At 41.9% G+C, this 14,503-nt stretch overlaps 1 protein-coding gene across 1 annotated transcript; it reads right to left on the bottom strand.

Annotated features, from left to right (window-relative positions):
* Window positions 1–7,628: 7,628 nt before the first annotated feature.
* Window positions 7,629–8,755, bottom strand: LOC148855625 (uncharacterized). The gene is made up of 4 exons (XM_088982179.1): window positions 8,454–8,755; window positions 8,279–8,354; window positions 7,990–8,162; window positions 7,629–7,892 (listed from the first exon to the last, which is right to left on the bottom strand). The coding sequence occupies exons 1-4, from the start codon at window positions 8,564–8,566 to the stop codon at window positions 7,817–7,819; spliced, it is 438 nt and encodes a 145-aa protein (XP_088838305.1). The 5' UTR covers window positions 8,567–8,755; the 3' UTR covers window positions 7,629–7,816.
* Between the last annotated feature and the right edge of the window lie 5,748 nt (window positions 8,756–14,503).

The following is a 14,503-nucleotide window of genomic DNA, read 5'->3' as shown; positions in this document are numbered from 1 at the left end:
TCCATTTTCATATTTCATTCATCCAACTATCCAAGTATGAAGTTTATGAAGTATCCAACCATTGTATATTTCATAATTTCAATATTTGTATAATTGTATGCTTTGTAATTTGTATCATTATTCATTCAAATTTAAATGAAATAAAATTTTTAAATTCCTATTTGAATTGTTTTATACTTTTATTTATTTATTCTTTGGGTTATTGGGTAATCATAAATTTGTTATTAATTTAGTATTCGTTTCTTATCCTGATTCTTGAATCCTGATCTAGTGATCCTGAATCCCTGATATGACATTTGATTTGACAATAATCCATTCAGTGAATCTCTCCCGGTTTGGACCAGGCCCAAGGTCTGCCTTGTGGCCCAGCCCAGCACGGCTCAAGCCCATGGCATGGCCTGCTTCCTAGCTCGGCCCAGGCCCACGTGCTAGCACGGCACGACACGGGCCCTCTTGGGCCTAGGCCATGGGCTATACTGGGCCGACCCCCAAAATTTTCACTAAGGAGGACGCCACGGAGGGACACCCACGGGTCGTGCCATGCCGGCCCGACATGGCCCACTTTACACCTCTATCTTTAACCTGAGTCCCCTCCATTGTGTAAAATGTAATAAAAAAACTAAGAGCTCCAAATTCCTTGGGGATTTACCTTTTTTATTTTCTATCTTCTTCAAGAACTATTGGGAGTCATTTAAGATCCAAAGCTCAAATTTGGAGCTCTCTAAGATCTGGTTAAGTGTGTGTGTGTCGATTTTCAGATATTCCTACCATTTACTTTGAATTATCTCTCCACTTCTCTCTCTCTCTCTGAAACCCTCGCTGTTTTCCTTGGAACTTGCATCCAGATCACTGAAATTCCCAACCTAACCGGACCACTCTTTAACTTAAATACATCTAAAATAATCTACAAGATTTGTTTGACCTGTCAATAGGTTAGGATTTGGGAAGACCCAACCGACCCGACCCGAATCAACACAATTAAATAGGGTCTAGGTCTTTTTCTGTCCTTCTAATTATTGGGTTAGGATTAGTTTTGATTGTAATAATTATTTTCCGAGATTCCTACTATTTTCTTTGAATTATCTCTCCACTTTTTTCTCTCTGAAACCCTACCTGCTTTCCTTGGAACTTGTATCCAGATCACTGAAATTCCCAAGCTAATCGGACCTCTAATTCTGACTGAAATACAAATAAATCTACCCTTTCTAAAACAAATACAAATAAATCCACAAATTTTGTTTGACCTGTCAATAGGTTAGGATTTAGGAAGACCTAATAGACCCAAACCGAACCAACACAATTATATAGGGTTTAGGTCTGTTTCTGTTCTGCTAATTATTGGGTTAGGATCAGTTTTGGTTGTAATTGTATATATAATTACTAGTTGAGCGGCACGTTGACGATATCTGCTCTTCTAACAAATGATGGAAGGGTAAAGATATAATAAGTATCAAAATTATTAGAAAAAACATATAAGTATTGACCTTATATGATAAGCACTCTTTTTTTTTTTGACTTCCACTAAAACCAAGGCAAGTATTTTCTTATTTTCTTATTTTTTTAAGTATTTGATGCTACATACCATTAATAAGTAATATATGTGAAGATATAGGTATCACATTTTACAAAAATGCCTCCAGCTTAATGCCTATTTTCTTATTTTTTTAGGTATTTGATGCTACATACCATTAATAATCCCCTTTTTTTTCCCAAATTGGTGGTTGTGGAATTGATTCTGCATCAATATTGGAGCAAACCAGCTAACATACCAATGACCAACAACCACCCCTTAGTTGCTAATACCTATCTTTTCTCTTTTACCATAAAAATTACTTATTTTCTCATGGTATACTTGTAATAGTATCTTATTATTTTGTCTAAATGTGCCAATAAATTAGTAATAAATACAGTTTGTTGTTAAATCATAGGTTAAAATTTAAAAATGTTGCTGTGATGGCAACGAGGCAGGTTCGGGGAGGGTTTTGTAAAGTTTAGACCTTACCTGCCTCCCTAAATTTCTCACTCCGCCATCTCCAAAACCCATAGTGGGTTGGACTTTTAGATTTCAAACCCTTCATATGAAAATGCAAAACCCTCCCCGACCCTACCTACCTACATTTGAGGGTGGGGTGAGTTGAATTGGCAGGTTGGGTCTAGAAGCCACATCTAATTTCTTATTTCTTCTTGTTATTTACAAGTAATAAACAAGTAAAGTAGTATGAACTAAACTCGTAAAAAAATAACATAAACAAACATTAAAATTTTCAATTATTTGATTAAACATGTAAAAATTCAAACTATAAATAACCTTTCACATAAAACTCAAAATATTACTGCATTCAAACACCTAGTACATAGGGTCATATGCATTCCAACAATATGCAAGTTGGGGAGGGTTGGATTTAGCCTAATACTGTACCCCTCCCGAGCTTGTATGGATTGTAGAATCCCAAAACCTGTCCTCACCCCAAAATTCAGTTTTCAAGGTTGGGGTGAGTACTTGTGGGGTAGGGTAGAAATTGCCATCCCTAATTCTTGCAATATAAACCCAATAGGATCACATTTAGGATTGGTTTTGCAAATTTACTTTTGGGTCTGCGCTGTCTTGGATGACAGCATTGATAGCACTATTTTCTCTAGACCTCAAGTTATTAGATTTTCTTGCTCTCTCTCTTACACACATAAACTACGGGTCATATAAATATTATATATAATATATTTTATAATTTCTTGTATATTTAAATATGGTGGATGGATGACAAGTTTCTTAATTTTTTAAACAAATGACTAGAGTTTAAGTCTCTTAAAATAAAATACGTGCAAAATAAGGTAATATGTACAATAAAAAGTGGTTAATATAAGTAAAAGGGTTGACTAATGGTAATTAATTAATATATAAAAGTAAGAGGTTATGTGTTCATGACTTATTAAACGCGTTTTAAAATTTCAATTATTTAAGGACCTAAGTGGTTTCATGAAACCGGGAATGGTTCACTGGTTTTTCGTGTAAATCAGTTGATCAATCGGTTTTTACTTGGTTTTTAACATTTGCGATTATTGGGTTGCGATCGATTCGACTAGGGTCCCGTGTCACGATTTGACTGGTTAGTCTGATCCGATTTCCTAAACATTTCATTATATTACATTATGTAAGTTTTTAAAATAATGTTTTCAATTTGTTGTTGTTGATCTGGACGGTTAAAACTAATTTGATTAGAGCGGTTGAATCGTTGATTTGCTTGACTCAGTCACTAAGTCATGGGCTTTGTTCATACTATTGAGTGAAGAAAAGCAAAAGACAAACAAGAAAATACATCTTATGGTTATGAATTAAGGGTCCATTTGTTCCAGGGAATAGGACCCTGGAATTGGAATCGGAATGGGCCATTCCATTTCTGGATGTTTGGTCAACGGGAATGGGAATGAGTAGGTGGAATGTGACTCCCCTATATGGGGGAATGGCCATTCCCGACTCATCTCCTGGAATGCCATTCATGTTCCACTATTTAGTTTTTTTTGGATAAAATTTTGATTTCTTAGCAATTATCGCTGACATAGATACATAAATTCTCTCTCTCCTCTGCCTCTCTCTTAGTATTCCAATCTGCCTGCTGAAGTCTTCAAGTGTGTAACTGATCCAGAGAAATTCTACATTTCCCTAGTTTAAATCTGGTCGAGTCAACTCAAGCTTGAAGAATGTCAGGCTATAGGTAGAAGGATTTGAATTTTTCTCTGCTTTACTCTTCCCAAATTTCTTTGTCTCTGTTCTGGAAGCACTGGATTTTCCTTTCTTTTCCGATACAATTTTTTAGGTTTAGGGATCTCCAATTCCGTAGTCGGCATCGAGTTTTCTTGGTACAATCCCATTAAAGCTGGGATTTTGCTGCTCCTAGTACAGGATTTTGTTCTACAGATTTCGTCATTTTAATTTAGACTGAATAGAACTGGGTTTTTTGGGCTTACAGTAACTCCATTTTAGAACTAGTGCACATTGGCTTGGACGCAGTAATCACCTCAAAAGGCACAATGTCGTCATCTTTTCATCAAAGACAACAATAGCAACTTTTGGCGGATCCCTACCCAATTTCACTACATTCTACGAACAATTACCAAAGATCTATTTCTCCCTTCAGCCGAACTGGCCTTCTCATATTTCTGCCTTTTATGGTAGTCCTGGGTGTGGACATGGCTGAAAGTTTCATTTCAGCCGATGAATTAAAAATTTTGGCTGATTCTGATTTTAGGTTTTAGTTTAACCAAACAGAAACAATTGGAATCCCATTCCGATTCTTGACTAACCAAATAGATATTGGGAATAAATGATTCGGATTCCGATTCTGATTCCGGTCCTATCTGTGAACCAAACGGATTCTAAGTCATATTAAATTACACGAATATCATCATTACTTTTTTTTTGGAAAGGTGAATATCGTCATTACTTGATGGGTGGGTTAGCGAAACCTGAACCTGACATGAACTGAAGCATAAAATCCCTAAGACCCCCAATCCAACACCTGAATAACCCTAACACTAACCCGACCCCATATCCTATAGGGTTAAGCTGTCTTACTGATTAAGCCAGCTCACTTACAACCATACTTCTGAGTCCTGAGTGTCTGTGCTACATTCTTTCCTCAATAGGAAGGTCAATAAATCTAATGCTGTTATGACCTTTGGTTTTCTGTGTTTTTACTTAATCGGGTTATAATTAATGGGTCCAACTATGATACCTAAAGAGGCATGATATATGCAAACATTTTTTTTTTATAGAGGAATAGAATTAGCATCACCTGCCAACAAAACAAGTTCCAACTCGCTATAAAATTGAGGCCCGCCATAAAAGTGAGACCTGCCATGTATGAGATGTGCGGTATCAGGTGTTGTTGATAGGTTGTTGGAACATTATTGGCAGGTGATCCGGACTTAGAGGAATAGGGGTGGGATGGCTGCATGGGACCAAATTAGCAGCCTGGATCTCCTCCGGACAAAGTTGTGCACGCACCCTGAATGCATTGAGTCTGAATCTAGTACCAATACAGGGTCCCAACATCCATTGCAGCTACACATCTTGCCATAAAAGGCAAAGGAAGCATTCGTGAATCCTGATGCACGATTGCAATGGCAGTTGCAGCTGGTTGTTGGGACCCTTCGGTGGGATCAGAACCAAACTTGAATTCATTGGCAATCCGATATCATTCTGCTACCTTTATATCTGCTAGTTTGATCCTGTATTCCAATCTCTTTTCTGAAATTGAGTTATTTTCATATCAATTGCTCAAAGATAAAATTGTAACTTTAAACACTTTTCTTTTTTGTTATTCATAAAATTTATATTATTTTTATTGTAGAAACCAGCCTAAATAGTAACTATATGGGTATTTTGAACATTTTTGGGCCTCTTATCAAAGGATTGTGACAAAAGAAGTTTCAGTAGTGGTGAGACACTTCAGGGGAAGTTTCAACAATTTTCCATTAATCATATGGTGACAAAAAAAAAACATTAATCAATTGACACTCGAGGTCACTTGTTTGAGTTGCTGCAATCCATATCTTATAACAGTTGTGTAACTGTGCCTATATTTAAGGCTGTGTTTAGTTTAAGGGAAGATTTTTGCGGGATGGGATGAGAAAGGGAAAACGAGTGAAAATATTTGATGTTCCATTGCTTGCTTTGAAAAGGGAATATGGTGGGAAAGTCAACCCCTATAACATAATTAATTAATTAATTAATTAGTTAATTAGTAATATTTTTATTTATTCATATTTTATTATTAATTAATTATTCAATCAGAGATTCAGAATTAATGTTTTAATTTTTATTAGTTTATATGTTATTAATAATAAAAAATTTAGTGAAATTTATGAATTAATTAATACCTTTAATATTTTATTATTAATTATTAATCAATTAATACATTAATTTTAATAAATTATTTTATTAACTTGTTATTAAAAATAAAAGTTTATTAACGGGTCATATGGGTCTAAGAGATTTGCTAACTTTGTAGCAGACGCCTTAGCAAAACAGGGGGTGGGGAGAGATTCACTATGCTGTGCGCAACTACAAGGAAGTAAAAACATTGTAAAACACATCAAACACATAACCACAGCTATAACGAGCTATAGACGAATTGGCTATCTTACTCAAGACCGAATCAGACCCCACAAAACTGCCCCTCGTAATGTCCCACAGCACATTTTCGTCATATATTGGGAACATCTCCTCATGTTGACGTCATCATTCCGGATATTATCATCGGGAGATATTCCCAATACACGGCGGGGATGTGCTGTGAGACGTTGTGGGGAAAAGTCTTGTGGGGGCCTGATTTGAACTCATGTTACTCTCTTCAATTTGCCACATCATGGACTCTTTCTTATGCACATTGATCCTTGATCTTCATGGTGTTTTTCCTCTTGCAAGTTTCAGCCCTTGGTCCTCCAATAAATTGAAAAATCCTAATTCTAATGCCTACAAAGGAAACCTAAATATAATTTCATCTAATGAAAGTAAAATAAAAATAAAAAAATAAAAAATTACAACTTTATCAAATCGACTAACATTCTAACCATTCAAGAATGATAACTATTGCAAAATTGGAATCAAGAACATAAGAGATCAACCCAACAATCATCCAAAGTTTAAATTAACAAAATCACATTATAATTAAAGAGTTAAAACCCTAATTAGCTTCATATCACATGCCCTTAATTGTGAAACACTCAAAACAACTAAACTTTTAAAAAACATTGAAATCACCAAATTGATATGCAAGAAAAAGAAAGTTTTGGGAGTCCAAACATTTTGATCCATCATGATTCAACGGCTCAAATTAAACCATGCTTTGATACCATTAAAAGATGATTGTCTAATGATTATATTGTGCAAAACCTCCAACAATTAGAGGTAAAATTTTCAAAATTTGATAGAAACCTTAATGTTGAAACTATAGGAACGAAACAATCGGTTTTTCTTCTTGGATTGTTTGGGTTATTGGACCAAGAAGGATCAAATATTTTGGACCTATATTGAGTGTATTACTTGATTCTGATGTCCATAACTGCAGAAGTCGAAGTGATATTCACATCCAAGCTTGAATCTTCCCGAATCACTGCAACTAGTTGAAGGTTGTGCAACTATGTATATGACTGACCTTTTACACAGTACCCAAAATAAGTCTGGAACAATGCTATAAAGATTGGCTAACAAGTTAGGTTGAATGAGGTTCAAAACTTTAGCTAAAAAGGTCTCGTAAGGTTGGATCGATTTCAGCAATGATGTGGAGAACTTATATGGTTTCATCCCCTCCGATTGCTCCTTATCTATAGACTATGGAGGGCTGCAAGATCCCTCTCTTTGTCTATCTATGACTCCTCACAAGTTTTGGATTAAGTTGGAGAGACTCTTGTTCTCCTAATCCAACCCTTTAGGTTGGAATTTAACTAGGCAAATCTTACTCATATTAGACTATCTAGCGAGTAGTTTGATTTGAATTCTCATGGTAAACTTTTAGGCTGAGTTTGAAAAGAATACAAATACAAATACCTAGAATGCAAAACCTTATATTTTGTATTATTTTGTATGTATTTACAATGTACATATTTAGAAGCGGGTAGCCACAAAGAAATCAAGGCACAAAGATAATCTGCATCTTATTTTAACAAACATAATATCGAAGAAACAAACTACATTACAAAGTCTCACTTATATTGGTGTTCTCTCCAACACACGCAATCACTCAAATCTCGAAATCTAAGAAATAAAGCTAAAACTTTCTAACAATACAACAAAACTAGAGGCCAAACTCTAGATATTTCATTTAAGAAGAAGATTGATCGCCAAAGAGACCGTGCAAATTGCCAGACCACCCAAAGACGGGAAGCCCAACCTCCTGGTTCAGGCGCCGAGACAAGTAAACAAATAAAGCACAAACAACAGAATCAAAGCCAAACAGATTAAGAAGTTACAGAGAAAGCAAGCAAACTTACCCGATCTTCAAACGGTTCTTGGGTTCGCCAGTAGAGTAGCCGGTGAAGTAGAAATAGCGGCTTACTGTATAAATCAGTCCAAGTACAGAAGAAAACAGAGGATGTTTAAGACCTCCTAGAGCTAGCAACATGAAGAACAAAGGCATGAACTCCAGTGAGTTCTGATGCCCTCTCTGCAGCCATGAAATCAAAAACTCATCAAACTAAAGCCCAGAAGAAAAAAAAAAAATAGAGAGAGGAATTTAACTTTCTCTCTCTCTCTCTCTCTCTCTCTCTCTCTCCTGAGTACCTGAACACAATTAAAGAGTTTTGCATCCTTGTTTTCAGATTCTAATGCATAGAGGTTTGGGAAAAACACCTTATACCTGCAATTTTATCAGTCACAGAGAAAGATTTAGACTGCAACTTCGAGAAGAAAAAGGGCATCAAGTTTGGAATAGACAAGTGGGGTTTTTGATTCATACCTTTTCCGAGCCTTGAGAACTTGGAAAGCCATCCATAAATTGAGAAAGGTATAGAGAACCAGCACCAGAACCACGTAACCATACTCTCTCTGTAGCAACTCCACCACTGTCATCTCTTTTGCTTCGCTGCTCCGATCTGAGTTGACCCGGTTGTAGACTTGTATTCTCTGCTCTCTAGTCTTTTGACTCTTATCTACTGTATATAAAATGCATATTGCCTGACGATGACTTTATAGGCCAAAACGTTGGTTCCGGCTGCCAAATTGGGCTGTGGTTAAAAGTACTTTTGACTCATTAAAGTCAAGTAGATGTTTTGGGGAGGCCGAAGCTTTTATTGAGCTTCTTTAACGGGATAAGCCACTAAAAAAGACATCTATTTTTTGGTTTTCTCACCCCAAGGTATTCGAAACTCCGATTTCAAATTTGATATTTGATATAATTGAATCGAATTCGATAATTTAAATATCTAATCGAATGAATTTGGATATCCTATTATTTGGCCTGACCTTGTAGCACGGGTGTACACGTGGGCGTGACCTTGTTCAAGCGGTGACTCAGCGTGGCAGCAGAACAGGCATAGCCGTAACTCGGTGGGAAAGTCACACCGAGATCAGTCCAACAAGTCGGCGGGATAGACCACTCGTCGGGAGCTGCTTAGCTCGCACCTCCTCCACGGGGCTAAGGTACTCCAAGTCGCCTCCGAGCTCGAAGCCCCCTAACCTCTCCTAATATTTGAGCTCTTCCCGGTGGACCTGAGGCCACTCTCAAATAGGAACACACCGATTCGCTGATAGGTACCCCGAGGTGAAGACACCTTGGGCTAGATAGCTTGGGCTAGACAGCTCGGGTTAGATTGCCACAGGCATCTCGTCCCTTACAAGATAGTCCGTCACAGGGTAGCTCGGCATGACACAGAAGGATCTCCTGCTCGACCATCGTACCCGACAAATATGGGGACAGCAGCCATGTCCCTCGTCAGACAACGTCGTGCTTGTCACCTTTAGAGGGTGCCTTACACCCGATAGGCACGTACCCTGCGGTGATGGCCCCGCGCGTGCCACCTCAGCCCTGTCAGTAACAGCTATGGCAGGTTGATAGTGGCAGCTATACCCGCCCTGTCAGAGGCCATGGGGCCAGAGGCAACATATTTTTGTTATAAGGAGCTTAGCATCAAGGACATGTATGATCATTATCATCTTCTACACTCGCGCTATCTGCACTCTTAGCCTTCATCTTCTCCTTGCTTCTCCTACAGAGTACTAACTTAAGCATTGGAGTGTTCCCGCTGGGCAAACCCCCGGGGATTCTTTTTCTTCTTCTTCATCTCAGGTATCTTCCAGCAGCCATGTAAGTGCCAGCTAGGAGTGACCGGATTGCGCTATATCATTTGGCGCCAACTGTTGGAATACGCTTTGAAAAGCCTTTCTCTAAACTTTCACAGCTCTTTCTTCCTTGAAAACTCAACACTCATGGCTTCCTCAAGTGACATCGGATGAAGCATGGAGATGGATAACTCCAGGGAACAACCCCAGCTTCATACTGTCTGCATCGGACAGTTCACCGTCCCCCTATCAACGGATGAGATCCCTAGCTTGAACGTGCCTCTTACAGGGGCACCCGTCGTTGCTCCACTCCCTACCACAGTCGGAGCAACCTTCACCGAACCCTTGGTTGTGCCCCCAGCGGCCAACCCGAACCAACTGAAGGACTTGGTGCAGTGCATGCGGGCCATGCAGGCCCAAATGCAACAGTTTCAATAGTTCCGGCTCTATCAGCAATAGGTGCTACACCAAGTCTCCCAGTACCAGTATCAGCAACAATTCCCTTAGTTGCCTCAACCTCAACTTCAGTAGCCGCAACTCCCTCCTCGGCACCCAACCTCACGGCGAGCTAGGCCTCGCCGTCAGGAGGAGCACCTTTCTCGCCAAGGAGAGGCCCCCCCAGAACCCTCCTAGGAGTCAAGCCTCCTCCCACGGTAGACAAGAAAGACCGGCCACTCCGGTCTCACCGCGGGCAGTCAGGTCGGGAGGACCTCCGCTTGCTAGGTCCACGTCGCCTCAGCCCTCAAAGCCCGATACCCCATTCCTAGAGAACCGGTTCGAGATCCTAGCCACGGGCTCCAAGCAAGATCCCTCTGTTCACAGCCATCACCAGCAGCCTGAGCTACTTCCTGCACACACCATTCCTGATAGCACAGAGGTGAGCAACACAAATGCCGAGCCCACCAAGAAGCAGAGACGCCGCCGCCGAGCTCGCCGATCTGCCACCCACGACCTGCCCGAGCTCGGAGGCAAATAAAAGGTAAGCTCGGGCGAAGTCAAGGCTCCCATCCTTTCAGTTCAATCCCCCCTATCTCTCGAGCTCCTAGCAGTCCCAATGCCTAAAGATTTCAAACTCCCCTCACCCCTTGACAGGTACGACGGGTCGTTCGACCCAAATGATCATGTGGACGCCTTTCAGTCGTAGATGCACATGGCGAGAGCCAATGAATCATGCATGTGCTGGCCTTCTCCACCACTTTTAGAGGAGTAGCCTGCACATGGTACCGAAACCTGGTGCCTGGATCAATAAGAAGTTGAGCGCAGTTCGCGCAGGCCTTCACGTCCCACTTCGTTACCAGCAAGCGGTGTTCGCGGACTGAAGAAATTCCCTCAACATAGTGCAGAGAGAAGGAGAGTCCATCCGGAGCTACGTCAAGCGGTTCAATGATGCTTGCATGCAGATACCGCGCTTGGACCCTATCGTGCACCTCACAGCAGCCAAGAAAGGCGTGACGCATAAAGAGTTCAAGTGGCACATGGTCGTCAACCAACCAATGACCATAACTAAATTCCTCAAGTTCGCGGACCGGTTTATGGCCACCGAGGAAGAGATCAACCAGAAGGGCGAGGGCGCGCCCGAAAAGAGGAAAAGGGAAGGAGAGCCTTCCGGTCAAGCAGACAGCGAAAGAAAAAAGATGCAGCTCGGGGGGTAAAGTTGGGCTGGTCGTTCCGAACTCCAGTAGCGAACCGAACTGATTACACCCCATTAAACGTGAAGCGGGCCGAAATCCTGATGGCAATCAAGGATGCCCCTTATGTGAAGTGGCCACCCCGCTTGAGGGGAAATCCCAATGAGAGAAATAAGAATTTGTACTGTAGTTTTCACAGAGATCACGGTCATAGTACCGAAAATTGTAAAAACCTCCACAACGAGATTGAGGAGCTCATCCGTCGCGGATATTTAAGGAACTTTGTACAAATTAATAGTAATAATAATAAAACAGGTTGGCAAGGGAAGCATGGTAAGGATGATCCCGAGTCTAGCAGCAGGCCGGCTGAACTGTCATAGAGGCAGCCTCCGGAAGAGAGGCCGGTTTGGGGCACCATCCACGTGATAGTGGGAGGTTCGATCGTCGCGGGTTATACTTCAGTAGCAGCTCGGATGTCAGTTCGTGAGGCCGCCCGAGAAGACTAGAATCCTCCGAAGCGGCTGAGGATAGAAGAGCCAATTTTCTTCACGGATGATGATGCGCGAGGGGTTCGCTACCCCCACGATGACACACTTGTGATAAAGCTGAGGATCAACGACTTCGAGGTCAGGTGCGTACTGGTTGACTCAGGCAGCTCGGCAGATATCCTCTTCAAAGCCGCGTTCGACCAGCTTCAGTTGCAGAAAAGTGACTTGAAGCCCACTGACACTCCTTTGGTGGGCTTCGGTGGAGAAAAAGTCCGGCCCCTTGGGAAAATAACAGTGCCTGTGGAAGTCGGCACATGGCCCTGCGTAGTCAGACTCAACCATGACTTCCTAGTGGTCGCGACCCCCTCCCCATACAATTCCATAATAGGTCGGCCAATCACCCATATCCTACGGGCGGTGGTCTCCACCTATCATTTGGCTATGAAGTTCCTTACAGACTTTGGTGTGGGGGTAGCGTGAGGCGACCGACTCGAGTCCCACAAGTGCTATGTCACCACCCTGAAGGGAAAGACCAAGGTGGCCAATGACCTTGAACTGGAGCGGCCTATGGATCAAGGCGAAGAACGAGTTGCGCCCATAGAGGAAACAGTTACAGTCCTGACCTCAACAGCAAACCCAGCTCGGACGCTTCAGATCGGTGCTTCTGTCCAGGAACCTCTACGATCTGAACTGGTAAGTTTCTTACTTCAAAATTTAGATATTTTTGCATGGTCCGCGGTAGAAATGTTCGGTATAGACCCCAATCTTATAACTCACAAGTTGAATATTGATCCTGTAGTTAGGCCCGTTAGACAAAAGAAATGCAACTTAGCCTTGGAGCGGTGGAAAGCGGTCGACAAGGAGGTCAAGAAGCTCCTTGCAACTGACTTCATAAGGGAAGTCCATTACCCGAGTTGGGTAGCCAAACCCATCTTGGTAAAGAAGGTTAATGGCAAGTGGCACATGTGCGTCGACTACATCGACCTAAACCGTGCTTGCCCAAAAGACTGCTTCCCGCACCCCAGAATTGACTGCTTGGTAGACGTGACCTCAGGGCATGAGTTGCTAAGTTTCTTGAACGCCTATTCGAGCTATAACCAAATCAAGATGGACCCGGCGACGAAGAAAAAATTGCCTTCATCACGGAGTTCGGTCTATACTGTTACGAGGTTATGGCCTTCGGGTTGAAAAACGCAGAGGCAACCTTTCAAAGGCTTGTAAATAAGTTGTTTGCGCCATTAATTGGCAAGAAAGTAGAATGCTATGTAGACGTCATGGTCGTCCAAACTCAATTTTCACATGAATTAATACAAGACTTGCATTATGTTTTCGAAATTCTACATAAGTTAAATATGAGACTGAACCCAAACAAGTGTGTATTCGGTGTGACCTCAGGCAAGTTCCTGGGATACATCATTAACTGGCGCGACATTGAAGCCAACCCGGATAAGATTAAGGCCATCTTAGATATGAGACCACCCCAGAGGTTGAAGGAGGTTTAGAGGTTGAATGGCCGCATAGCCCCCTGAGCTGCTTCATGTCCAAATCGGCGGACCGTTGTCTGCCGTTCTTTAAGGAAATCAGGGGCAAAGGGTTCGAATGGACCCAAGACTGTCAGCTCGCCTTTGACAAGCTCAAGAAATACCTCGCTAGTGTGCCGATCTTAAACTGGCCCGAGGAGGGTGATGTTTTAGAATTGTACCTCTCGGCAAGTGACGAAGTGGTCAGTTCGGTACTAATAAAGGAAGTAGATCAGGTTCAACGACCCATCTATTATGTTAGTAAAGTATTGTATGGAGCAGAGATGAGATATCTAGAGATAGAAAAGCTAGCATACGCACTGGTAATTGCAGCTCGGAAGCTCCGCCCGTACTTCCAGGCTCACACTGTTATCATCCTCACTGACAAACCTTTGAGGCAAGTCTTACTTAAGCCTGAGGTCTCTGGTCGGTTGACGAAGTGGGCCGTTGAGCTCAGCGAGTACGACCTCCAGTACAAGCTGTGAACTGCCATTAAGACCCAAGCCTTAGCAGATTTTATCACCGAGTGCACATTCAACTCCAAAGTTCTTAGGCCGGTTGAGTACGAGTCTCCCAGCTCGGGTGAGTCCGAAGCTCCCAGACCGGTTGAGTCTGAGCCCCGTGAGGCAGCAACTAGTGTGGCATCTCTTCTAGTTCGGCCAAGTACGAGTTGGGATGAGGATCCCTGGATCCTTCACCTATATGGCTCCTCAAACCAACAGGGCAGTGGAGCCGGAATAGTTTTGCACGGCCCAAGTGGCACGAACTGGAGTACACGCTACGCTCTGAGTTCGCGGCATCTAACAATGAAGCAGAGTACGAGGCATTGATAGCTGGACTAGCTCTAGCCAAAGAAGTAAAAGCCAAGCACATGGTTATCTGTAGCGAATCCCAGCTCATGGTCAATAAGGTCACTGGCGAATATGAAGCTCGCGAGCTAACCATGATCGCCTACTTAGCCAAAGTCAAAGAAGCCCTGCTCAACTTCTAGTCACACTTTATCAGGCAAATCCATAGGTTAGAGAACGCTAAGGCCGACGCCTTGTCCAGATTAACCAGCGCCAGCAACATCACCATGAGAACCGTGTACGT

Source organism: Nelumbo lutea, chromosome 4 (assembly GCF_056320005.1).
Source record: "Nelumbo lutea isolate HS-2025 chromosome 4, American lotus-T2T, whole genome shotgun sequence".
NCBI lineage: Eukaryota > Viridiplantae > Streptophyta > Magnoliopsida > Proteales > Nelumbonaceae > Nelumbo > Nelumbo lutea.
Note: the sequence above shows the minus strand (reverse complement) of the source record. Positions and strands in the feature narration are given on the sequence as shown.